The sequence below is a fragment of the Beta vulgaris genome, chromosome 4 (assembly GCF_026745355.1).
Source record: "Beta vulgaris subsp. vulgaris cultivar EL10 chromosome 4, EL10.2, whole genome shotgun sequence".
In the NCBI taxonomy this organism is placed as follows: domain Eukaryota; kingdom Viridiplantae; phylum Streptophyta; class Magnoliopsida; order Caryophyllales; family Amaranthaceae; genus Beta; species Beta vulgaris.
The window spans coordinates 21,100,499-21,127,313 of NC_079205.1; the positions used below are offsets into that span (position 1 = coordinate 21,100,499).

The following is a 26,815-nucleotide window of genomic DNA, read 5'->3' on the forward strand; positions in this document are numbered from 1 at the left end:
AGTTCAATTTTTAGTTTAGAAAATTGATTTTGAATAAGGAGAAATGAGAAGCCCCCAAGGATGATCAAGTAGGTTATATTGATTTGAGATGTGCTAGCGAACGACTCTTTGTATAAGTTGTGAGTTGTGTGTGTTATGAGCCGAAATAAGCCAGTAAATGCATTGATCTTCTATGAACTCATAATGAAGTATGCCTGGAGCCTATGATTTTATGTATGGACTCATAATGAAGTCTTTAGCAAGATATCCTTGGAGCCTATGACTTTTGATGCGAACGTGTGATGAAGCCCTCAACAAGATGGAGTTGATGAATTATTTGACTTAAATGCTCAATGCCAAAGATATCTCGTCACGCTTAGTGGAAGTTGTGACCAAATATTAAATATAGGGTTCCAAAGGTGAAAAAAACAAGAAAGGACAAATAAAAGAACACTCAAAATATAAAGTGCGGTCGTAGCGCTGAGTGTTAAAAGGTTATGCTAAAGTTGGCTTTGAGGGATAAAGTACTTGAGAAAACGGAAGGAAATTAGAATAAGTAAAAGGTTGAGCTATAATGAATTGGCTCGTGCAATAATCTAGGCTAATGATGTAAGGTTATGTTCATTGCCTTTATTTAGAAAAGTCAATATAAATTTATTTCCTTTTAAGGCGACAATCATGATTTCTATTGATTCTCATTAATGCAATGTTAGATAATAAATCAATAATCATTTATTGGTTGAAAATTATGAGTACATGCTGAAAAAAGGCATATGACTTGGTTCTTCAAGCTGAAAAATAGAAGCAAATCCCATGGGAGATGAACCTGGGAAGTGAAATGAGTGCACTCGATGTGAGCAGGCAACCAAAACACCTAGGTCCCTTAGTGTAGTTTCAAAAGAAAGATTACAAGAAGATGAGAATGGAGAAACTTGCAAAGAAATGTGAAGATTGTGGAATGAGGGGTGACATCAATGAACGATGCATGTTACAACTTAATTGGGTATCTGGATAGAAGTAAGTAACCAAACTGGAGGAACAATACAAGGAAAGCTGAAAGGTGTTCAAGGAGGCCGGGTGAAGAGATGGTTGCAGAAACACCTTCTGATTGAAGCACTTCTCAAGGTGAATCCAGTGACAAAAAAGGATGAGAGCAAGCTAATATCTGCAGTAGTTTAGGAGGTCATAAAGGCTATTGGAAACAACGCAACTGCATACATCAACTTTACAGGTAATGTCATATGTTGAAATGCTGCTTGTCATAAAAAAGTTGACACCGTAACTCTTGGATCATTGACTCTGGTGCAAGTGATCACGTCTCAGGAATTAGAAAGCTTTTAGCAATATAAAACACTTGAAAGGTCTGGTGAAAGTAGGACTGCCTGATGGAACAATCAAAGAAGTGAAGGAGTTTTGGGATATAAAACTATCTTATGAAATTCTTTTGAGAAATGTATTGTTTGTAAGTCATTTCAAGCACAGCCTATTATCTGTTAGTAAACTTCTACAAGATAATAAGGTGATGAAGTTTATTTTTCATAAGAATGGATGTCATATACAGGATCTTTTCACTAAGCAGACAATAGCTCTTGGAAATAATGAATATGATCTATAAGGCTTGTTGTGAGAGAATAAAATCCAGGAAAGCATGATGAGACATAAGGGAATAAAAGAGTGATGGCTGCTGAAACAAGGAAGAGCAAAGAGAAGAATGAAGGCAGGAGAAAAGATCTAAATCTAATTCATGCTAGATTAGGTCATGTTTCTCTGTCAAAAATGAAACATATTAATTTTTGTGATTGTAAAGGATTGAAAGATTATTTTTGTGATACTTCTTATATAGCTAAATATCACAGGCTTCCTTTTATGACAAGTACCTCAATTGTAGAATGTGTTTTTGATCTGGTCCACATGGATTTGTGGGGACCTTATGATGTTAAAGCTATTTTAGGTGCAAGTTACTTTTTAACCATTGTGGATGACCACTCTATAGTAACTTAGACGCATTTATTATCCAAGAAAGAGCAGGTGAAAGGAGTATTGATAGGATTTCTTGCTCATATTGAGAATCATTTTAAATTCAGAGTAAAAACCCATTAGATCAGACAATGGTACTGAGATTTTCCAACAAGAGTGTGGGAAAATTATGGCAGAGAGGCAGTATCATGCATCAAAGAAGTGTAGCAGAGAGGCCCCAACAGAATGGCAGGGTCGAAAGAAAGCACAATTTTTTTTTCAGAAACTACTAGAGCCCTCAACATTCATGCAAACATTCCTGATAACTTGTGGGGAGACTTCATTCTCAGTGCAACTCACTTGATAAACCTATTAACAAGTGCAGTTGGTGAGTGGGAAACACCCGATAAAAGAGTAATGGATAAGAAACTAGAATATGAACACTTGAAAGTGATAGGAAGCTTATGGTACGCTAGTGGCCCTAGAAAGCCAACTGATAAGCTTGATGAAAGAGGGATAAGATGTGTTATATTTGGATATCCTTACTGTCAAAAAGGGTATAAATTATATGATCTTGAAAGGAAAAGAATCTTTTTAAGCAGAGATGTAACATTTCAAGAAAATGTATTTCCTTTTCTCACTAACCAAAAAAAGGGGCAATCTGTTGATGTTATCAGAAATAGCATGGCTTTATTGAATGACACAGGTGATGAAGAGAACAACAAAAGCACTAAAGTGACAGACAACAGCTCCACTGATCTAAGTGAACAAAGTGAATTGATAGAAGATAATGTTGTTGAACCTATAAATGAAGCATCTGATATATCAACTCAAGGTGCTGATGTAAGAAAATCAACAAGATAGAGGAATCTTCCCCAAACATTCCAAGACTATCTTGTGCAGCTCCCTGGAGAAAAAAACAAGAAAGGAGAAACTCAAAATAATTGTCTCATGGTGAAGGCTTTAGAGAATTCAGAAAATTATTCTACAGAATATGTAGCATCTCTTAACAATGTTCTGAAGATAGTAGAACCTTTCAGTTACAAGGAGATAATACTTCATGAGGATGGAAAGAAGCAATGCAAAAAGAGTTGGATGCATTAGATCAAAATAAAACATGGTATTTGACTAATCTACCAGCAGGAAAGAAAATCATAGCTTGCAAGTGGGTGTATCAGATGAAACACAAGCCAAATGGAGAAGTAGAGAGACTGAAAGCAAGACTGGTGGCCAGAGGTGACAGACAAGTTGATGGCAAAGATTATAAACACACCTTCTCTCTTGTTGCCAAGTTCACAAGTGTGAGAAGCTTAGTTGCTCTTGCATTTTCACAAAACTGGAGATTGCATCATCTAGATATCAATAATGCCTACCTGCATGGATATCTCAATCAAGAGGTTTATATGAAACCATCACCAGGGCATAAGGAAGAGCAAAGTGGGAAAGTTTGTAGGCTCAAGGGAAGTCTTTATGGGCTGAATCAAGCTTCCAGACAACGGAATATTGAGTTAACCAAGTTCCTATTGCAAGAAAACTTTCAGCATAGCAAAAGAGATTACTCTCTTTTCACAAAGCACATAGCTATAGGTGGTAAACAAGTCATTATGGCTGTAATTGTTGATGACCTTGTGGTGATGATGAGATGGAAGTAGAAGTCTTGAAAGCAAAACCTGATAAAGCTTTCACATGCAAAGAACTAGGAGATATAAGATATTTCTTTGGAATAGTAGTTTCTAGCACTGATAGAGGTACAATGTTGAAATAAAGGAGATTTATCCTTGACATCATAGATGGTATTGGAATGCGAGGTTACAAACCTTGTAAATTTCCCTTCCTAAAGGTGTAAGGTTATCTAGTGATGATAGTGAGGTTCTCATTGAACCCGAGACATATAGAAGCATCATTGGAAGACTTCTATACCTCAATCTCACAAGACCTGATATCTCCTATTTTGTTCAACAACTAAGTCAATTCATGGCTTGTCCCATACAACCTCATCTACAAGCAGCTCAAGATGTCATCAAATACCTAGCTATAACTATTGATTGGGGACTATTCTACCAGGCACAATTCGATGTAACATTCTTAGCCTATTGTGATGCTAATTGGGGTACATGTGCTTCCACTGCTGGGACATCTCTCATAGGATATTGTGTTTTTCTTGGCAACAACTTAGTTTCATGGAAAACTAAGAAGCCAAAAATAGTTTCCAAATCCTCAGCGGAGTGAATATAGATATATGTTCCAAACTTGCAACGAGATTGTTTGGATTGATGGGGTGCGTGTTAGAGAATTTGATGTTCAAGAAACGTAAACCAATCAATCTTTTTGTGACAATAAGGCAACTATTTATATCTCTCATAATACAATCTTTCATGAGAGAACAAAGTTCCTTAAGTTTGATTGTCACTATGTGAGAGATCAAGTTCTGGAAGGTTTTATTAACACTTTACATGTGAGGTATGCTGTCCAACTTACAGATTTGATGGCCAAATACTTACCTGAACAACAACACAACCATTTATCTCTTAAGCTGGGCCTCATCTCTTTAGCTCCACCTTGAAAGGGGTGTAAAGAATTGCATAGTGGTTGGTGACTGGATGACGGATGCCACATCATAGGTTTATACGGCTATACATACTTCTTTCTTTGATCCAAGACTGATTACTAGTCTTATTTGTTTCCTTGTATAGCACACTTTTATGATAAATATGATACTCTTATACACTTTCTCTGTTTCACAATAAGTGAAGCATAGAGAAAGTACACACATATCAAGGAATATAGAGAGAGAAAGTTGGGACCACAATAAAGTAGAGTGATGAAATAAATAAGTTGTGGTCTCCTCTTACTTTTCGGTGGCAAATTTGTAATAAAAGTGATTTTTTTTTTACCATTTAGAGTCTGGTTTAACTTATTGTGAATATGCCAAATAAGGAAAGTGTTTTACTTATGTTGAAAGGGAGGAAGTATATAGGAGTAAGCTTTAAAGATAGCCGTTGTGATGTACACAAAAGAGCGAGAGTAAGAACTCCACAGAAAGTTGTGAATACAAAACCAAATTCTGTGAGAATTTCCACAGAAAAATCAGAACTTTCTTGCTTGAAACTTTCTTCAGACCTCTTTGCAAACCACAAATTCAATAAATTGAGGTTCAAACATGAATTTTCGCGAATCCTAACTTGTGGCAATTGATTCTCAGTGTGAATTTTGCTCGTTTTTATTTGTTTCTACTGAATTTTGATGGAGTTTAGCTCGTTGTTCCTCGAGAGTGAGAGAGGAGAAGAGATAGAAATTGTCAATCAGTTGCGTTGAATGTGTTTTTTTTTGGAAAATGGCATGGATTTTGTTTTTGGTATTGGATTGGGAGGTTATTGAGCCTATTGTGCTACGCCTAATTTTAAGGATATATTCGAAGACGGACTGCCAAATATAAGAAGAAGAAAGGAAAAGAAAAAAAAAAGCTAGTAAGGCACTGTTTTAACAATTCTAAAATCACAAGAATCGTCTATGTCAGTCAATAATCATCCATTCTGATGCTAATAAAACATACAATTTCAATCTGTGTTCACAGAGGCTACAATTTTCCATCTTTAAAGAAGTTAATATTGTGTTACACAACTCTATCAAACAGACATCTTAGTGGAGAAGAATTCTCCTCCAAAAAGCAGAACTATGATCAATCAGTCGCTTATAACAATTCCCAGATCACAAAATTCGGGAGATGTGGTTCTATCAATGAAGCAGAGATTGTATTCAGTCGAATGCCACGCAAAAATACCATTAGTTGGACTGCTTTGCTCACAGCATATGTACAAAATGGGAAGCTTACAAAAGCACGGAAGGTGTTCGATGAAATGCCTCAACGAAACATTGCATCTTGGAATGCTATTATCACAGGGTATGTGAAGAATGGTCTCAGAATCAGTGAGGCTTATGAGTTGTTTAAAAGGATGACAGAACGGAATGCTGTATCTTATGCAACGATGATCACGGGTTTCGTCCATGCTTTGATGTTTGAGGAGGCGGAGAGATTGTACAATGATATGCCAAGAAGTTGGCGTGACCCTGTTTGTTCTAATGCTTTGATATGTGGGTATTTGAAGGCTGGTGAGTTGGATGAAGCGTTTCGGATTTTTATGGGGATGGTCGAAAAGGATGTTGTTTCTTGGACCTCAATGGTTGATGGGTATTGTAGAAGTGGGGATATTGAGAATGCTAAGAAGTTGTTCGATATGATGCCTAGTAAGAATGTTGTTACTTGGACAGCAATGATCAGTGGTTATATGAGGGATGGGAATTTTGAAGACGGGTTTCTTATGTTTTTGTCTATGAGAAGGGAAGATATTGTAAGAGTTAATCCTATGACTTTAACCACAATTATTGATTCCTGTGCTAAAAATGACAGGTATGAAGAAGCTTGTCAATCCCATGGATTAGTTTTGCACATGGGATTTGAGTATGATGTTATATTATGCAATTCTCTGATCAATATGTATGGTAAATTTGGTTGGCTAGATGCTGCCATGAAGCTGTTCAATCTTATGACCAAGAAAGATATAATCTCTTGGAATTCCATAATTTTATCCTACGTTCACGCTTATGAAATTGAAAAAGCTTATGATCTTTTTCAAGTTATGCCAAGAAGAGATATTGTTTCTTGGACAACTATGATTGGAGGGTTTTGTGGAAAAGGTGATGTGGGAAAAGCTATCCATTTGTTTAATTTGATCCCCCATAAGGATGATGTTGCTTGGACTGCTGTTATTTCTGGATTAGTCAACAGTGAAAGGCCTACTGGAGCTATTCATTGGTACATTAGGATGACGCAAGGATCCTTCAGACCAAATGTTCTAACTTTGAGCAGTACGATCAGTGCTGCTGCTGATTTAGCTAATTTAATCATTGGCTTGCAACTTCACACTCATGTTGTGAAGATGATTATGAAGTCTTATTTGTCAGTTCAAAACTCATTGGTGACTATGTACTCGAAATGTGGAAATATTTCTGATGCACATTGTGTCTTCATGAATATTGCTTCACCAAATGTCATTTCTTTTAACTCGATGATCACAGGCTATGCCTATCATGGTCTTGGACAAGAATCACTCCGCTTATTTACGCAAATGGAGACTGAGGGGATTCAATGTAATGACATCACCTTCCTTGGTATTCTATCTGCCTGTACACACATGGGTTTAGTTGATCAAGGACAAGAGTATTTTAAATTGATGAAATCCGCCTACCATATAGAGCCAGGACCTGATCACTATTCATGCATGATTAATCTTCTCGGGGGAGCAGGACTGCTTGACCAGGCAGTAGATATGATCCATTCAATGCCATTTGAACCACATGCTGGGGTTTGGGGAGCCCTTTTAGGTGCAGCACAGTCCCACTTGCGACTTGATATTGCAAAGCTTGCAGCTGAAGAACTTTTGAAACTGGAACCTGATAATGCAACCCCACATGTTGTCTTGTCGAAAATATACTCTACTCTAGGAGAAAAAGAAACAGAAGCGTTTAGACAGACACAAAAATCAATGGGCAATTTAAAATCTCAGGGCTCTAGCTGGGTTTTGGTGACAGAATACAGTCATTAGGCTTCCTTGGAGATCAGTGTTGCATGATGATGGTTTGAGAAGTAGACATATTATGACATATATGACCCTATCAGTATTATCTCGGTTGACCATCAAAGATATATTCTGGGAAGACCCAAGACGCACTTGAGGAGTCAATCCAGTTGCCTTGCTGTCCAAGTCTGGAGGTATAGCAGAATTTTTTTATTTCATGGTAGATATATATACTAGATGATATTGAATATTAAAATTGATTTAGAGGTTAATATGCTTACTTCTTCTAGTTTGTGTGACACATCTTACGTGGATTGGTATATATCATCACAATTTTCGGGAGGAGTGGTAGCTTGGCTGTTTCAGTTGTCGGGTTGTCTATGTGAATCAAGTCCCTGATTTACTCCTGTTACCACTTTCTGAAGTTCAAAATCCATTGGAGATATTACCTTTCATTATCATGGTGAAATAAGAAGCCTTGCTCTTACAGTGTTATGTAACTATGACAAGTTCAGATTTTGCACTATTTCTACAATAGGATTATTGTTTGTGAACATGCTTTTTGTGTTGCAGTGCCATTGACATAAGTTGCAGAGATTAAGTATGACGTATTGCAATCATGGTTGTATGGTGCTGATTAATATGTGACTTTCAATTGCAAGCAAAGGTGCTCCTGTTGAAGCTTAACTGTAAGATTTATCTCTTCTCATCGGATTTTACTTACTTTTATATTTCACTGTTTGTTTGGTTGCTTAAACCTATGTTTGAATTGAACTCAGAGCCACCTAATCAAAAATATATCTGTCATGGTAGCCTGGATTGTTAGCCTTGTAAATGTAGGCTATACATTGGGCCTCTTCAACATCTCAACATATTGCAAAAGCTGGAGTGCTTGTTTTATACTAGTACATTTCACAAGTGACTGTAAAAATAAGAACATTTTCAAATAAAGCAATCAGTTTGTGCTCACAATGTTAAAGTGTAACTTAGGTCTTGGCCAAGACCTAATTAAGTAGCATTATTTTTGAAGTAAGATGATCTTGAGTAAATAATTATTCTATGAATTGGCTTTGAATTTCAGCAACCATGTCAAGGGCTTCCCTCTCTCTGTTTTCCTGGGCTTAGCTTTTGGCCATTTGGGTGGTGAGGATTTAAGAACTCTTTGCTTTCTGCCTTCTCGTTCTTCTTGAGAGTGGTCCAGACTGTTAAATATATTTGTTCTAACTTCTATGGATTTTGGATTTGACTTGTGGCTCACACTTCATGCTGTGCTATTGCATTGCAGGTTTAAAATTTTTGATTTCTTAGTAAAAAGATATTGCTAATTCTTATGTAGAGGAAAACAATAATATTGGAACACTGGAACAGGTCGACTCTCTGAAGAAATTTTGTGATTGATAAGGGTGTAAGCGGCTGCGAAAAGTCCGGAGTCTAATCCTGTCCGGTCCAAACTTGTCGGACTGGATTGGACTCAATTTTTTTTTTTGGATTCGACTCGTATTAAAATTTTCGAGTCCAAATATTTTCGGACTGGATTTGGACTCACCCATTTGGAGTCCAATAAGTCCAGTCCAATCCAATCCAGAACATGAATCATATACAATTAATGTTGAGGGAAAAAAGCTGATTTTAGGAGAGAAAATGGTAAATAATGGGTGAATAAGCATTAAATCTCTATTGTATAAGGGAAGAGGAGGGAGACACCAAAAATGGTAATTCCTTTTATACCCTTTAAGTAATACAAATTCACCGTGTTTTATCATTATATCCTCAATTAATAAAATATTTATATCATCATTGATTTATTGGCTTTCAAAAAACAAAGCAAAAATATACAATAAACTTCATGAATAATTTTTTGTATATATTATTACGCAATTCACCTTTTGTTTGTTTTCGCTCGCATTGCGTACATGTAGGACTAGTATATGACTAATTCAACCCCTAGGTTCAATAAACAATAAAAAAAAACTTTTTCCATGGAGCAAACAAATGATGGTTACATGGTCTTTTAGGCAAATCAAAAGGAATTGTGATATTAGAAATTAGAAACAAGAACAATATTTTGGAACGCCCAAAATGGAATGCAAGCACTATATTATGGGACAGATGGAGTAAAATATATATTTAATATTTATATATATAATGTAGATATATAATGTAAAATGTGTATGTGACTTATTTTATGGAATGGATATAATGAGCCTAATTTTTCAAATTTAATTATGAGAAAACATTGTGAACAATAAAATCTATATCGGGGAAGAAAATAATATAATAATCGGATTGGATTGGACTCGATTCGGACTCAAGAAAAAATTATCGAACTGGACTGTAGTCAAAAAATATTTGGATCGAAGTTGGACTCAATTTCTCGAGTCCAAAAAACTTTGGATTGGATTTGGATTTGACAATGTTCAATCCAATCCAATTCACTTACACCCCTAGTGATTTAGAACCTGATTGTCTACATTTAAGATGTATTGTTAAAGAAACTACGAAAATAACAAAGGTCACAAGATGAACAATTTTCTAACTGTGAAGTGCTTTCCCAAAAGTAATATTCTGACCTTATTCATAAAGCATGAATTACATGGAATTCACCTTCGAGATACAAATAAGATCAATGGTGGTCATGCTTACTATGAAAACTATTAATTGGAAATGAGTTTGTGAGATTTTGTAGTTATGAAGAATTTCTGATTTTTTGTTGAGAACTTTTATGTGCAAATGATAGAAATAGTTTTTCCAACCAACCTTCATCATATGATAGATTTCATATTTATAATAATGCTATACTATTTCAGAAAACCCGACACAATACCTTGATTAACCATCAAAACATGCGAAATAACGTGAAGAATTGCGAGATCAGGAACCACGTGCTGGGCAAACCCACCAGGTCATGAGGTGCGACCCTAGTCGTGACCCGCGACCACTTCCTCCTTATGAGTACCAGCCTGTTGCTGGCTAGTGTAACGTGTCGCGAGAGGCAACCATGCTCGCTGGGTGCGAGTACCATTACCCACTGGCCACTGCTGGCTAACGTAAAGCGTTGCGAGATGCAAGCATCACTACCCACAAGAGTATTCAGTCATGCAATCCAACATGCCTCGCAAAACCACGACTAACATATAGCATATTATATTACATATATCATTCGATTAACGACATCTTAACCAAGCAACTCTATCAATATATTATGAATTAAACTAACTTTATACTCTAAATCTCCAACATGTATATATTGATTGTTGAGAGAAACTTTCAATATTGGACGGACTTGATCCAGTATTGTATATGTTGTGCATGTCTGAGATTTAAATATAATTGCTTCTGAAAGTTTCTATTAACTTTTGTGTGGAGCACTTGCGGGCTGTGCTCTAGAAAAGATCTTAGCATTTATCTATTTTCCAGTTTAATTATGTAGAGAGGGATGGCAGGGATGGGTCTAGGACTCTAGGTTTAGCGGGGATGGGGATTAAAATTCTACCCGCAATGGGTGGTGAAACATGTATGAATTTTATACTATCCCCATCCCATCCCCGCCCGCCCCGCCTCACTCCTGCCCGCCCTGCCCCACATATATATGATTAAAATTCTATTTATATACTTATATTATTAATAATTTTATCTTGCAAAATATAAATATGTGGGTATGATGCGGGTGAGAAGCGGGTGCGGATAACCATGCAGGTAGTGGGGGTGGGAATGAAGTGGGTACGACGCGGGTGTGTGTACCCACGCGGGTGGTGGGACGGGAATGGGTATAAATACGTACCTGGTGGGGCGGGGATGAATATAAATACGTACCTGGTGGGGCGGGGATGGGTCTGTAATTTTCCTCCGCAATGGGTGGGGGGCAGGAATGGGGATTGGAATTTTATGTGGGTGCGGGTGCGGAAGTATCATCCTCCGCACCCTCCTCGCCCAATTGTCATCCTTATAGATGGTTTCGTCCGAATCATAGCTAATAGCCAAATATGTCAAATTTGTAAATTCTTAGATATGTTCAATTACCTGTGTTCTTATTGATGTCCAGATTTAATAACTTGGCCAAAATTTCTGATTTCAAAAAAGCTGTTTATTTTTTTTTTTTTTTGGTTTCTTAAGGAATGGGGGTCGATGGGTGCAAATTTTGCTACTCTGAATCTATCTGGGAACATATAATAACACAATAGTAAAGAGGGCAGGATCAGCTGCTTCATGGAATATGTTGAGGGATGGTCGTCACCTGTAATATTGGGGAATTTTGTCATACACCTAGGTGTGGTACATTCAAGGTTATTTTTTTGCTAATTGGTCATTTGAACCTCCAAATGAGTATAATTACATAATAAGTAAGCTCCAAATAAGCAAATAAGTACACCCGGGTGTATGATGAATGCATTTATAACATTGTATCAGCATCACCCATCTGTAAAACCGGAAGCGTAACATATTATGAACTATTATAACTTATAACAAAGGATTTTGGAAAGAAACTTGGGAGAAAATAGAATGTTTTGAGGAGCGTAAGAAATATATAGTGTTTTTGTGGTTATAATAGTGAGAAATTTTGACTTTTACCAAAAATTGGTGTATCCGTTGGTTTGTGGTGTTTGAAAAGAAGTGTGCTTGTGATTTTATCAGTCTTTCTTCGGATACTAGGTAAATTGTAGGAAAACTGGAATTTTGAGCAACACCTACCTAATTTTGGTGAATCATAGTTACAGTAAGGATTTTGATGATTATTATTATCTTGTGTTAGGACTTATGCGGAAGAGTAAAATTAGCATTTGATAAGATCTAACTAGACTTAAAAAACTAATTATCTATCTTCCTAATATAATTATCAATCTATTAGGAAATAAATAATCTCTAAAACATCCTTACAAAAACAAGGCTAAGAAAAAAGTCAGCAAAGAGGAAAAGCCCGCACTGGATGATTCCACCCCCGCTCGCGGTATCTACTTTGGAGGCACGGGCTTTACACTGCGGGCAAACAAAAACTTTCCAATTCGTCTATAATTTTTCCTCGAACACTCTTGAAACCCAAAACGTTTACGGTTTATGGGATCTACTACTTGTGTTGGACTATTGAATTTGCATAACTAACTTCTCTATGCAAGATGAAGACTGTCCCTCCCCTCGAAGAATAAAAGAAAAAGGAAGAAGACTTTCTCTATTTTCAAGCAATGGGTAGGAGCATCATTAAGAGTTTGACGGCTGTTTCTGCCTAGAAACTAGTCAAAAGAGTAATATGTTTAAGGTGAGAGTCAAATCCCGAATTAGGTTAGAATCCCGAGTCTCGTAGTCTCCAATCCTGCAAAACAAGGAAAAACTGGCCCGGGGGTGTTCCCGGGAAAGCCCCTCCGACGCTCAAGTCAGTTGGGATTGAGGTAGAGAGAGAAAGTAATCCAAGTCTAGAGAGAGAAGCTCTGGTTTTGTTAGGTGAGAATTGAATACCTGCTCATTGATGGGATTGTTGGTATTTATAGTTGTTGGGGATTTCCCAGACAGGAAACCCTTTTTGGGGGTCTCCCAAGACCTAGGGGAGCCACCACCCTTTTAAGGTAATCAGCTTTTTGCTCCCTAAAAGCTGGTGGATCTTCCTTGAGATAAGAGAACTAGGCTTGGGGTGAAATGCCTTTTAATATTTTATTGGGCCAGACCAGGGGCCCAAACAATTAGCCCCGCGCCAAATAATCGTAAATGAACTCTGGTTTCAGAATGCGGTTGATTGGCGAATTTTTCCTGAGCTGGCTCTCGGTCCGGGAGCCCGTCCCGAGTTCTTCCACTGATGAGGGGATTTTTGAGGGGAGTTACTAGACCCCGAGGGGAGTTTTGGCTGAGGGTCCAACAATGACCCCGACCCGAGGACTTCGCGGCCTCCCACCACGTCAATTGCTGAAATCCCGAGTGGGATTTCTGGGTTATAGCGTTGAACGGAAGTGTGAGCGCCGTCCCGAGAGCGCCCTGATGCCCCGAGTGCGGTATGATGAATTCTCGAGTGGAGGGAAGCGATCAACCATAAGCACGCAATCCCGACTCGGACATGCCGCGGCATCTCAAATCCCGAGTGGGGGAGGTGTTTGTTCGCCTATTGTCGGCCTCGGGATGGAGGGGGACCCAAGAGCCTCCTGTTACCCCGAGTTGGTCTGAGACAGACTTGGGCAAGGAGCGACCAAGCAGGAGTATCCCACTCGGGGCCTATGGACTTCTCTATGGGGTCCCGAGTTGGTCGTGACGGAGCTTAGCCATTATTTGGGCTGACCCTACTTGAGTCCCTTGGCCATCCCATGTAATCCCGAGTTGGTGATGATGGAGCTTAGCTCATTATTTGGCTAAGTACTGAGCCCCTTGGATTGACCAAGTAGGGGTACCCAACTCGGGGGCCAATAGGCCATCCCATGTATTCCCGAGTTGGTGATGGTGGAACTTAGCTCGTCATTTGGCTAAGTATTGAGCCCCTTGGATTGACCAAGTAGGGGTACCCAACTCGGGGGCCAATAGGCCATCCCATGTAATCCCGAGTTGGTGACGATGGAACTTAGCTCGTTATTTGGCTAAGTATTGAGCCCCTTGGATTGACCAAGTAGGGGTACCCAACTCGGGGGCCAATAGGCCATCCCATGTAATCCCGAGTTGGTGATGATGGAACTTAGCTCATTATTCGACTAAGTACTGAGCCCCTTGGATTGACCAAGTAGGGGTACCCAACTCGGGGGCCAATAGGCCATCCCATGTAATCCCGAGTTGGTGATGATGGAGCTTAGCTCATTATTTGGCTAAGTATTGAGCCCCTTGGATTGACCAAGTAGGGGTACCCAACTCGGGGGCCAATAGGCCATCCCATGTAATCCCGAGTTGGTGATGATGGAGCTTAGCTCATTATTTGGCTAAGTACTGAGCCCCTTGGATTGACCAAGTAGGGGTACCCAACTCGGGGGCCAATAGGCCATCCCATGTATTCCCGAGTTGGTGATGGTGGAACTTAGCTCGTCATTTGGCTAAGTATTGAGCCCCTTGGATTGACCAAGTAGGGGTACCCAACTCGGGGGCCAATAGGCCATCCCATGTAATCCCGAGTTGGTGACGATGGAACTTAGCTCGTCATTTGGCTAAGTATGAGCCCCTTGGATGACCAAGTAGGGGTACCCAACTCGGGGGCCAATAGGCCATCCCATGTAATCCCGAGTTGGTGAGATGGAACTTAGCTCTTATTTGGCTAAGTATGAGCCCCTTGGATTGACCAAGTAGGGGTACCCAACTCGGGGGCCAATAGGCCCCATGTAATCCCGAGTTGGTGATGATGGAACTTAGCTCATTATTTGGCTAAGTATTGAGCCCCTTGGATTGACCAAGTAGGGGCGCCCAACTCGGGGGCGATTGGAGGGAGTCCTGGCTTGAGAATAGGGTTGACCGTTGACCTGACTTTTGGCCATTTGGACTTTTGGGGTCCTGAACTTGACTTGGACTTTTTCCATTTTGGCCCAATCTTTTGGGGCCCATTGAGGGTCCAGAGGTTGTCGCGACGCGGAGGGGAGATTTGAGGTTATATTAGAGATGGAGAGAGAATTTGTCCACATCCCAAATCATTTGCAATCTCTCTCTCTCTCTCTCTAGAATCTCTCTCTAGAATTCCTCTCTAGATTCTCTCTAGAATTTCTAGAGTTTCGTCCGATCCCGAGTCCTCCTAGCGCGCGTCTCGGTTTCCGCTCCCGACTGTTGTTTGAGAAGGTACGCCCCCTTGTGTCCCTTTTCTTTTCTTATTTTTGTTATTAGGTGTTTAGGATGGATCCCGAGTCGGATCCTAGTGAGTCTTCTTCTTCTATCATTAGACTTTCTGAGGAGATACGGGGGGTAGATGGATTCTTGGTTAGTACTCGGGTTCCCTGTGAGGACCCTTCCACCGTTCCCGAGGCCATTCCTCTTACCACTCCATCGGATTCCCTGAGCGAGGAAGACGAAGGGGTTGTCCCGGGACCTTTTGATGTTTCCTTGGCCCATAAACCCTGTAGTTCGAGTTATCTGGATAGGTTATTGTCGGACAAGGTGGTGACGGTTTCTGAAGAACCCGAAGATGAAGCCCCGACCACCTCCGGACAAGAGGTTCCTTCCTTAGATCCCGAGGGAGGCCCTCATACATTCTTTCCCGAGGCCAGCTTCATGACTTATATGGAGAGAAATGCGAAGTATATTGGGACCAAGTTCTGGATCCAAGACCCTTACTTTGTGGTGAGGGCCAAGAGTGCGGAGTCGGTATTGACTCCTCCCCTGGGTGTGTTTCAGTGTACCATCTAGCATGCAGATGGGCCTTAGGTTTCCCTTGCACCCATTCATCAAGGACCTACTGAATGGTTACCAGCTTACTCTGACCAACTTACTTCCAAACAGCTGGTTAACAATAAATGGATTCATTGCTGTTTGTGATCTTCTCGGGGTGGCCCCGAGCTTGCGCCTGTGGCGTAATGTTTTTACTTTGATGCTTGGCCCGGCTGAGCGCCATGGTCCGGGGTGGTTCGTTTTCAGTGTCGCCCAGGTTACAAAGTGGTTCGTGATCCTCCTTCTAACCAAAAAGGATTCAGAAGAACCTTCTACCATGTTTATACCAGTGGTGATTGGGGGATACCCATACTACCCCCCGAGGAAGGTCCCAGATTTAGATTGAATCAGACGGTTCCTGAAATGTCTCGGGAGGAGGCGGTTGCTGGGATATACCTTTCTACGACCCCGAGAATACATTCGGGGGATTTGGCTTATGTGCCTTCGAATTGGTTGCCCACTCGCCATGATATCCGGAACGAGATGTTCTTGGCGGCTGTAGGCTTGAGCTGTATCTGTGATAAGGGTAAATTCCTTGTCCAAATGTGCAATTTATCTTGTTTATGCTAAATTTTGACATTTTGTTTGTTTCAGTTCTAGCCCGACACCGACTCGATCCCGTGATGGCTGAGCGATTCATCAGTAGCCACGACTTGGCAGCTAAGCTCTTGGCGGAACTGGACGCAGAGACTATGTCTGTACCCCCGGCTCCAAAAGTGAGTCTTAATTCCCACTTAATCCCGACAGTGTATTTTTCTGTTTTGCTAACTGTCTTTTCATTCAGGATACCGAGTCTAAGAGGGCTAAGAAGCCTCACGTCCGCTCCCGTAAGGTGAAGTCGGATGTGGAGAAGGCTCAGGCTGCTGCAAAAGCCGAGGCGGAGTTGGCGGCTAAGGCGCCTTCGCTTTTAGCCTCGAAGGTTTCTGACAAGGCCTCGTCTGGGGTTTCATCGGGAAGCAAGCGGAAGGCTCCGAGCTTTCCCGAGGATGCTTTGATGGGCTCTGAGGAGCCTATACAGAAGCGTACCCGAGTCGAGAAGTTTGGGATTGATACTCCCTTTACTTCTATTTCTTCGGCGCAGAAGATGGCTAGGGTGAGGTCTGCTCTTCATACCCTCTATACCGATGCCGATGATAAGGCACTCTTGGACTTGGGCATGGGCGAGATCAATGCATTGTACGAGTCCTGGCTTGAGGTGAGTACCTGTCCCGACTTCTTTTATTTCTCTTTCGGGTTTTCCTTATGTTTTGCTTTATCTTGCAGACCTCCATTCGTATGACTTCTGTGATAAATCGTCGCTCCCAATTTGAGGAGGGCGTTATTGAGCTGAAAGGGGAGATTGACACCCTTAAGAAGCAGATTCAGGAGAAGGACGCTGAAGTTACTCGGCTTACTACCGAGTTAAATTCTCAGAAGGAGACCTTCGAAAAAGCCTCCACTGCTGTCAAGGAGCATAAAGCACTGAAGGATAATCAGAAGGTGCTGACTGACGACCTTAACGCTGTTACCCTCGAGAGGAACACCCTTCAGAAGGAGCTGGACGAGCTACGCGTCAAGCTGTCGTCCGCAGAGAAGAAAGCCAAGCGCTCCGCGCACAAGTTGAAGAAGGCCTCCCAAGAGGCACAGGCTGGGCACTCTGAATTTTTGGAGGGATGGAAGAGGTCCCCTGAGGGTATGGATTTCTTGGGACAGATGGCTTCTCGTTCCTACCGGATGGCGGTCAGGGAAACGAAGGAGCGGTTAAAGGGAATCCTGGTCGGTCCCGACTCCTCTTTGGACTGGTCGAGGGTCGAGGCTGAGTTTGACGCTCGCATAGCCGAGGAGCAGCGAGTGAATGCCGAAAAGGCTGCAATGAAAGATCCTCCTCAATCATCTGCTTCCAAAGCGCCTCAGCCTTCGGTTTCGAAGGTTTCTGAGGACCCGACTGATCTTCCTTCCACACCTCCCGAGGCTCCAACTCCAAACCCCGATGCGGACGTTGAACCAGAGGACCTTCTATCGGAGGGTTCCAATGATGAGGATGGTACTGGCAGTACCGACAGCTCCCCTGCCAAGACTGCTGCTGTTTAGATATGTAGTTTTAAACTTTGATGTACTAAATCCCGAGTGTTTGTTCTTGGGTTAGATTTTTCTTATGGTTCCTGAGAGTTTGTTCTCGGGACCTTTATGTTGTACTTTCCTTTGATGAAATGAAGTATTTCCTTACAAAATTCATTTGTCTATTTGCCGAAATTTCTGTTATTGATGCTTATCATTCGTTGCAAATATGAGATAGTGTCAACTTTCATTACTATTGCAATAATACCGAGCTCTAATAAGGTATTGCTAGTGGCCCCGAGTTGTAACGAATGATAAAACCGACGGCTCAAGTGTGGCCAAGGCGGCTTTAGTCAATGTTAAAGCTCAAAAAGGGGACTGGCGAGTACCCCGAGCTGGCTTGCAATTTGATTACAAAATGGCTCAAGTGTGGCCATGTTACACTTTGATTACAGGAATGGCTCAAGTGTGGCCATGTTACAAGGTTACTTAGATAAAATACTTCTTCAAATTGTCTGCGTTCCAGGGTCGGGCAAGGGGGTGCCTTCTGGTGACTCAAGTCGGTATGTCCCGGGTTTGACCTCGGCGACAACCTTGTAAGGTCCATCCCACTTTGGCCCGAGCTTGCCTTTGAGATGGGTGAGGCCTGTAGCTTCCACCTTCCTCACTACCCAATCCCCGACTAGGATAGGGCGAGCCCTGACCCTTTGATTGAACTGTCTTGCTACTCGTAGTTTGTTGTGAATGGATCTCAGCAGAGCATTGCCTCTTGTCTCGGGAAGTAAGTCGAGATTGACTGGTTTTTTCTTCTTCGTTCTGTTCGTAGTCGTAGAATGTCATTCTCGGGGATGGTATCCCGACTTCTACAGGAAGGACAGCGTCGCTTCCATAAACCAGGTTGAAAGGCGAATGGCCAGTTGCCTCTTTCACTGTTGTCCTTGCTGACCATAATACCCCGGGAGATCGTCAAGCCAGCTTCCCTTAGCTCCTTCCAGAGACTTTTTTATCCCATTCAGCACAACTTTGTTTGCAGCCTCTGCTTGACCATTTGTCTGGGGTCGGGATACTGCTGAGAACCTTGTTCTAATGCCGAATCTGGAGCAGTACTCCCGGGTTGGCCCACTGTTAAATTGCCTTCCATTATCCGAGATGAGAGTCTTGGGAACCCCGAAACGGGTGATGATGTTTCTCCATATGAAGTTCTGCACCTGCTTATCCGTTATGGAGGCCAGTGGTTCCGCCTCGACCCATTTTGTGAAATAGTCGATGGCTACCAAGAGAAACCTCCTTTGCCCCGAAGCGGCGGGAAAGGGACCTATGAGGTCCATTCCCCACTTGTCAAATGGAAGGACAGCTTGGATAGTGGTGAGCTGATTGGTCGGGGCCCGAGGTATATCTCCATGAAGTTGACAATTAGGGCACTTCCTGACCAGGTCCTCTGCATCACGTTTTAGGGTGGGCCAGTAGTATCCCGCCCTTAGGGCTTTCCCGGCTATTGTCCTGGCTCCCTGATGGCTGCTGCAAGCCCCTTCATGGATCTCCCTTAGAATATAGTTCCCTTCAAATGGAGTGACGCATTTTAGCAAGGGGTGCGTGTAAGATTTTTTGTACAAGTTGCCCTCATGCCAGAGAAACCATCCCGCCTTCTTCTTAAGGGCCTCAGCCTCCTTCTCGTCAATGGGTAAGAATCCGTCCCGAAGATACCCTATGATTTCAGCCATCCAGGTGTCAGTGCGGTTCAAAGAGTTCACTTCCAAAGAGTTGATGCTTGGCTGTTCAAGGACCTCCCAAATTATGCTGCGAGGTGCTAACCCCTCAGCTGAGCTAGCCATACGGGCCAGGGCATCAGCCTGTTGGTTCTCGACCGGGGGAAATGTTGGATTTTGAAGGAAGTTAGCTTCTGAATTAGTTGTCGGGTCTTGTTGAGTACATTCATATTATCCTCCTTAGCTTCGTATTCCCCCGAGACCTGCCCGACTATCAGTTGGGAGTCGGACTTTGCCAAGATGTTCTGGGCTCCCGCTGTGATACAAATTTGTAAGCCTAGGATCAGTGCTTCATACTCGGCCTCGTTGTTGGAGGCGAGGAAATCGAATTTCACCGCGTACTCCATTTTGTCCCCGACAGAGGGAAGGATGACCAGTCCAGCCCCACTTCCCGACTTGGTTGCGGAACCATCTACTTGTAATTCCCACGACTCCCTTACTTCGATGTCCTTCGGTCGGGAGCAACATTCACTGATGAAGTCCGCCAAGGCCTGTGCTTTGATCGCCCGACGAGGTTCATATTCCAACCCGTAATCGGCTAGCTGGTCGGCCCACTCAGTCATTCTAGTTGAATGATTCCTGTTTTCAATTAACTTCCTGATAGGTTGTCCGGTTAGGACAATGATCTGATGCGCTTGGAAATATGGCTTCAACTTCCGGCTTGCCATTACCAAGGCGAACACCATTTTCTCAGCCTCACTGTACCTCGACTCTGCCCCTCGGTAAGCATGGCTAATGAAATAGACGGGGTGTTGAGATGTTTCCCTTTCTGCCACCAACACCGCACTGAGTGCATGCTCTGATACCGAGAGGTATATGTAGAGAGTCTCTCCCGGCAAGGGAGATATGAGTTTAGGCAGCGTTGCCAGGTGTTGTTTCAATTGCTGGAATGCCTCTTCAGCCTCTGTGTCCCAGTCGAACTCCTTTCTTTTCAAGGCCCTGAAAAACAACAGGCTTTTATCGGCTGATCTGGACAGGAAGCGCCCCAAAGCGGCGAGGCACCCCGTCAGCCTTTGCACTTCCCGAACGTTTCTTGGGGAAGACATGTTCAGTACTGCATTGATCTTGTCGGGGTTCGCTTCTATCCCCCTCTCGTCTACCAGAAACCCCAGACACTTGCCGCCAGTTACCCCGAACACACACTTCTTGGGGTTTAACTTCATACCATGGCGCCTAAGTGTTGCTAAGGTCTCCCTCAGATCTCCTACATGGTCTTTTTCTTTTGCTCTTACACAATCATGTCATCCACATAAACTTCTATGTTCCTCCCGAGTTGCTCTGCAAAGACCTTGTTTATGGTTCTTTGATATGTGGCCCCTGCGTTCTTTAGCCCAAAGGGCATCATTTTGTAGCAGTATACGCCTTGGGCCGTGACAAAGGCAGTATGGACTCGGTCCTTTTCAGCCATGGGGATCTGATGGTATCCCGCATTGGCGTCCATGAAGCTAAGCAACTCGTGACCTGCAGTAGAGTCGACTAACCTGTCAATTTTCGGGAGGGGATGGTTGTCTTTAGGACATGCTTTGTTCAGGTCTGTGAAGTCGACGCACATACGCCAAGCTCCGCTGGCCTTCTTCACCAAGACCACATTAGCCAACCACTCCGTGTATTGGCATTCTTCGATGATTCCCGCCTCTAGTAGTTTCTTTACTTCTTCAGCAGCTGCGGCATTCCTCTCGGGACCCTGATGCCTGAGTTTTTGTTTGATAGGGCGGAACCCCTCCTTGATGTTTAGCTCGTGGGAAGCAAAGTCGGGGTTCAGCCCTTGCATGTCAGCAGCTGAATAAGCGAATACGTCCTTGAATTCTTTCAAGGTATGAACCAACTGACCCCTGATCTCGGGATTGAGGTTTGCGCCAATCCTCAATGTATGCCCGACTTCTGGATCTATCACGACTTCTTCAACCTCCTCCACAGGTCGGGGGCGCTCATAGTGCTTGGGGTTCTCGGATATATAAATCCCGAGTCCCGCGGGGGTTTCTGTTGGCTCCTCTCTCTTTCTCTTCTTTTCCTTCTTCTCCTCGGGTGCCTTAGCTCGAAAGCTGTTGACGTAACATTCCCGGGCTGTTTGCTGGTCACCATAAATCTTCCCGACTTGCCCATCATCGGTTTCATACTGGAGCAGCAACTGATATACCGAGATGGCGGCTTTTATTTTGTTCATGGTGGGCCTACCCATAATGACGTTGTAAGGCAGCGGGGTGTCTACGACGAGGAAGTCTACTGGTAGACTCCTCCCTTTTCCCCTCTCCCCGAGCCTTACAGCCAGTTTAACATGGCCAAGAGGATAGACCGACCCGCCTCCAAAACCGATTAACGGCTGGTTGGTAGGGATCACATCCTTCTCGGTATACTTGAGTTTGAGTAGGCAATCCAGCGTGATGATGTCGGCTGAGGATCCACTGTCAACGAGGATCCTCTTCACCCGGGAGTTTGCTATCTTCATTTCAATGACCAGTGGGTCATCGTGGGGGGTGTGTAAGTGCCGGTCAGGCTCCCCGAATGTCATTACCGGGCACCTCGCCTTTATGGGCTCTATTTCCAACACCCGATGTGTCATTGCTTGGAGATGGGCTTTGCGAGCGCGGCCAGATGATCCTCCCGAGGCATGACCCCCTGCTATGACACCCACATACCCATCGGTGTTGTCGCTATCGTTTCTTGCTTCTTTCTCCTTCCCCTTCTCTCGGGGGTGCTTGATGTATCTATTCAACTTTCCTTGATCAGCCAAGTGATCCAAGGCCTTTTTTAACTCCCGACAGTCTTTCGTAGTGTGACCACACTCCCGATGGTATTCACACCATAATCTCTGATCTCGCCTATCTTTGGAAGTTCTGATAGGTGGAGGAATGGGTAATACCGACTTGTGCTTAAGATCCAAATAAATTTCCCGCCTATTTCTGTTGAAGCGTGGATCATTCCCGTTGTCTACTGCTCTCGGGAGCAACTGTTGGTGATTCCTCATGCTTTTGTTTGGTTCCCGGTAAGGGAGTTCTTCCTTCTTCTTCTTAGCCTTTTCCCCGACAGGCTTACAGATATCCGAGGCCTGGATGAATTTCTGAGCCCGACTCATAGCCTCGGTGAAAGTGGTGACCTCATTCTCAGCGAGGGACCATCTGAATTTTCCCGGCCAAAGCCCGGACATTAGGGCGGTAAACGCAACCCCGTCCTGAAGATCTGAAATCTTCAGCGACTCCTCGTTGAATCGCTTAATATAATCCGCAAGGCTCTCGTGCTCTTGCTGCTTGATGGACATTAAATGGATGCTGGTTTTCTTGTGCCTGCGCCCAGCAATGAAGTGTTGGTGAAATAATGCCTCCAGAACCGAAAAGATGGTTATAATACCCGGGGACAAGCCCGAAAACCAACTGAGCGCCAACCCTTTGAGGGTTGTCGGGAAATAGCGGCACCAAGTGGCTTCACATCCCGTCTGCACACTCATCTGAGCCTTGTAGGCGGCCATATGATCCTCGGGGTCGCTACTGCCCGAGTATTGCTCGATGGTGGGGACCTTAACCTTTCCCGGGTTGGGTACCTCCATGATCTCCCGACTGAAGGGGGTCATAAAGTTGAGGACCCCCCTATTGATCAAGGTGTTGGTCTTGTTCCGAGGAGGCCCTGAGTCCGCTTCGTCCTCCTGCCTCATCCTCTTGGACCCGACAGGAGACTTCTCCCGCTCCCTCCTCGGGGTTTGAGAGTGAGCCTGCTCCTCACGGTGCGTCCTTTCCCTTTCTTCTCTCTTCTTGTTTAAAAGGAGGCGAGCGTCCTGCTCTGCTCTGCGCTTCCTATTCTCTTCAATGATGCGCCTGGCATCCGAGTTCTGGGTCCTCTGAGAGTGAGCCTGTCGGGATCTTTCTCCTACCACTCGTTGCTCGCTCCGGTTAGGAGCGTGAGTTTGAGGGTTATCCCGGCCACGGGTCTCTGCCCTGGTCAGCTCTCGGGGCTCCCCTTGATTGAGCTGGGGGATCCCGGCTATGAGCTCCTGCAGACTCCTCTGCATGTTTTCGTTCAACTGTCGGGCAATCCGCTCAATGTCCGCCATCGTGACCGGCATAGGGTCATCTCGGGGAGCAGAATGCTCATCGTTACGGGGGGTGACCCCTGTCGTCTATGGCCAGGGATTCGACCAAGACATTGGGTTGGTGAGACTGGAGAGGTGTGGGTTGACGAGACAGTGAGCCTCGGGTGGTTTTCCTTCGGGGTGCCATGTTGCTCTCGGTACGTGACTTTGAGATGTAGTATCCCCACAGACGGCGCCAAACTGTTTCTGCCTAGAAACTAGTCAAAAGAGTAATATGTTTAAGGTGAGAGTCAAATCCCGAATTAGGTTAGAATCCCGAGTCTCGTAGTCTCCAATCCTGCAAAACAAGGAAAAACTGGCCCGGGGGTGTTCCCGGGAAAGCCCCTCCGACGCTCAAGTCAGTTGGGATTGAGGTAGAGAGAGAAAGTAATCCAAGTCTAGAGAGAGAAGCTCTGGTTTTGTTAGGTGAGAATTGAATACCTGCTCATTGATGGGATTGTTGGTATTTATAGTTGTTGGGGATTTCCCAGACAGGAAACCCTTTTTGGGGGTCTCCCAAGACCTAGGGGAGCCACCACCCTTTTAAGGTAATCAGCTTTTTGCTCCCTAAAAGCTGGTGGATCTTCCTTGAGATAAGAGAACTAGGCTTGGGGTGAAATGCCTTTTAATATTTTATTGGGCCAGACCAGGGGCCCAAACAACGGCCATAAACAATTGATTACAAATTTACAATTAACGGAATACGCGAAAAAATTGCTTTATTGCTTTCAAATGACTGTTGATAACTTTCTTGACAAATCAACTTATCAATCACACTTCCATCATCCAGATATCCTAAATCTTTTATACATTTCTAACATTGTACATAATATATACATATGTGTACAAAAGAAAACCTCAATGTTAATCAATCTAACAGTCCTATTTGTCAAACAACACTAAATAACGGTAATGACAATACACATAATATATATAATTTGCAAGCAAATCCCAAACTCATTAACATGATAATGGTCTTATCCTGCAACATGTGATTTGTCTTAAATAAGTTTTCATTCCCTTGAATATAGTAGTAACATATAATGATGATTTATGAGTAAGGATTATGTCTCATTACCATGAACGTGAGAAGTGATCTTCATAACGACCACTATATTCAGCTCGTTTGCTGTTGCGGTAAATAGAAATGCCTTGGCTTACACGAGCAAAGCGAGGACTAGCATTATGATCAACAGTAGCTATTATCCTTTCAATATTTTTGATCTTCTTTTTCTTTTTCTCATCTTTCTCTTTCTTGCCATAGATGCAGTCGTTACAAAGAGCCATTAGTGCAACGATTGCAGCCCCACACCCAATAAGATTTATAAGACAATTCATATCTTTTTGAAAAAGAAAAAAAAAAAGAGCAAAATTTAAGAGGTGATTATATGAATTTTCTATGGCAGAAAGAGATGGGATTTAGGTATAGCTTAGAATTTAGATAATGTAATTTTTGTTATGGAATTTTATGAAGTAATATAATGATTGAAGGGGGCGGTTTGATTTGGTTTAAGCTTACTCATGAAAGGTATAACTATTAGTAATTTGACTAATTAATGCATCTGACTGTGCTAATCAAGATAACTATGAACTAAATAGAAAAGGTCTAATCTCTTCTCAAAAGGCGTTTTGACTTTGCATGCATTTTTTTAGATTTTTTTTTTTTTTTTTTTTTGGGTATGCACGAGAATTTTTAGGTAGGAATGACAAAAGGTGATCCAACTTGATATTTCGATTTAAACTTAAGCAGAAATTTCCAAATTTACGTTAAGATTTTTGACCTAAAATAAAAATACATCGATCCAACTCGACCTGAAATCTTAAGGGGTTAGGTTCATGTAGACCTAGCAATCGGATCAATTAGATCAGATTCGGACCGGATCAATTTAGATCGCACCGTTTTCAGATAAATTTATAGTCGGACCGGACCATTTCGGATCGGACAGAATTTCGGATTATGTTTCAGATCATCATCGGATTGGGATGCTTTTCGGATCGGACAGTTGTGGATCGGATGATGGATTGTCTCACCTTTATTATGTATGGAGTTGTTACTCCTTTGATCTCATGGTTTCTTTGACTATGAGATTTTGTTATGTATATATGGAACTGCCCTCTTCGTGCTTTTTATAGGTATACATAACTAATTTGCATAGTGAGAACTTGTGCCAAAGAGTAATTGTTATAATCGTTTTTTTTAAACGGGTCAATTTCGGGTATTTCGAATCAAAGCCTAATGGAAGCCAATAATTTCTTATTGCTTTGAGATCGGGTTACATTTGGATCGGATTGAGATCATATCGGGTCATTCATATTTCGGATGAGTTTCGGGTCAAGATTATTTCCGACCATATTCGCACCGGACTGGATCATTTCGGATTCGGACCAAGGTTCGGACCATCTGGATCGGATATTTCAGACCGGATTTTGGGATCAGGATCAACTTTGCCAGGTCTAGGTTCATGTTGACTTTTTGAACTTGGAAATAACTGAACAACATGATTAAGAATTTCGGATAGGTTCGGGTTGAGCTAATATGAAATGGACCGAATTTATAAGCTATGTCACCTAGTTTCTAATTATAAACTTGTATTGGGTTAAGACCACTTCTAAATTTGAAGTCGGTGGCTAGTTTATAGCTTTAAGTTTTAATCTTTGAGTTTATTGACAATTAAATTAACATTTGCAATGCTTTAATTTTATAATGTATAATTATTGCAATTATAAATATAGATAAGGTGATATTCATTGGTTTTGGATCAACCTCAAACTTGATAGGACGGGTACATGCCATGATTTTTTACTACAAAATAAAATAAGGTCGTGTTTGGTTTAAAGGTAATCGACCTGAAATATAAATTTGGTCAATCTAAACCCGACTCAACTTGACCTAATTGCCACCTCTAGTGCTGAGTGTAAGTGCAACCCCCTTTTCTTATTACTCCCTTTGTCACTATAAGTATGCTCTACTCATATATTGTTCTCTCCAATAAATTAAATCTGACTACTAATATCTTATTAATATGTACTTCCAATAGATCTGGTTGACTACTAATACTTCCTCCGTTCTATAATAAGTGAAATATAGGGATCGGGCTCAAGATTTAATAAACCACACAAGTTTGTGATGGGTA

General features: G+C 42.4%; 3 protein-coding genes across 7 annotated transcripts; 2 read left to right on the forward strand and 1 right to left on the reverse strand.

Annotated features, from left to right (window-relative positions):
- The first annotated feature begins 4,897 nt into the window (after positions 1-4,897).
- LOC104907341 (pentatricopeptide repeat-containing protein At1g53600, mitochondrial) lies at positions 4,898-10,643 on the forward strand. 5 transcript variants are annotated; one of them, XM_048642909.2, is made up of 5 exons: positions 4,898-7,705; positions 7,802-7,974; positions 8,085-8,200; positions 10,319-10,520; positions 10,574-10,643. In XM_048642909.2, the coding sequence occupies exon 1, from the start codon at positions 5,472-5,474 to the stop codon at positions 7,536-7,538; it is 2,067 nt and encodes a 688-aa protein (XP_048498866.1). In that variant the 5' UTR covers positions 4,898-5,471; the 3' UTR covers positions 7,539-7,705; positions 7,802-7,974; positions 8,085-8,200; positions 10,319-10,520; positions 10,574-10,643. The 5 variants fall into 5 exon arrangements, with proteins under 5 accessions (XP_048498866.1, XP_048498867.1, XP_048498865.1 ...); XM_048642910.2 differs by lacking the exons at positions 10,319-10,520; positions 10,574-10,643 and adding an exon at positions 8,593-8,995; XM_048642908.2 differs by lacking the exons at positions 10,319-10,520; positions 10,574-10,643 and adding an exon at positions 8,291-8,496.
- A 4,322-nt stretch (positions 10,644-14,965) lies between these two features.
- Positions 14,966-17,888, forward strand: LOC130591080 (uncharacterized). The gene is made up of 4 exons (XM_057393989.1): positions 14,966-15,233; positions 16,413-16,534; positions 16,603-17,013; positions 17,082-17,888. Exons 2-4 carry the CDS (start codon positions 16,442-16,444, stop codon positions 17,886-17,888), a joined length of 1,311 nt encoding a protein of 436 aa, XP_057249972.1. The 5' UTR covers positions 14,966-15,233; positions 16,413-16,441.
- Positions 17,889-20,838: 2,950 nt separating this feature from the next.
- Positions 20,839-25,341, reverse strand: LOC125496898 (uncharacterized). Its single transcript, XM_048642906.2, has one exon. The coding sequence runs from the start codon at positions 23,673-23,675 to the stop codon at positions 20,850-20,852; it is 2,826 nt and encodes a 941-aa protein (XP_048498863.2). The 5' UTR covers positions 23,676-25,341; the 3' UTR covers positions 20,839-20,849.
- Between the last annotated feature and the right edge of the window lie 1,474 nt (positions 25,342-26,815).

Bases quoted from the DNA above. Each gene is read 5' to 3' on its own strand.
- LOC104907341 (XM_048642909.2), top strand. From the start codon at position 5,472: ATGCTAATAAAACATACAATTTCAATCTGTGTTCACAGAGGCTACAAT.
- LOC130591080 (XM_057393989.1), top strand. From the start codon at position 16,442: ATGGCTGAGCGATTCATCAGTAGCCACGACTTGGCAGCTAAGCTCTTG. The intron at 16,535-16,602 runs GTGAGTCTTAAT...CTTTTCATTCAG, and splicing joins CTGTACCCCCGGCTCCAAAA to GATACCGAGTCTAAGAGGGC. The intron at 17,014-17,081 runs GTGAGTACCTGT...TTTATCTTGCAG, and splicing joins TGTACGAGTCCTGGCTTGAG to ACCTCCATTCGTATGACTTC.
- LOC125496898 (XM_048642906.2), bottom strand. From the start codon at position 23,675: ATGCCGGTCACGATGGCGGACATTGAGCGGATTGCCCGACAGTTGAAC.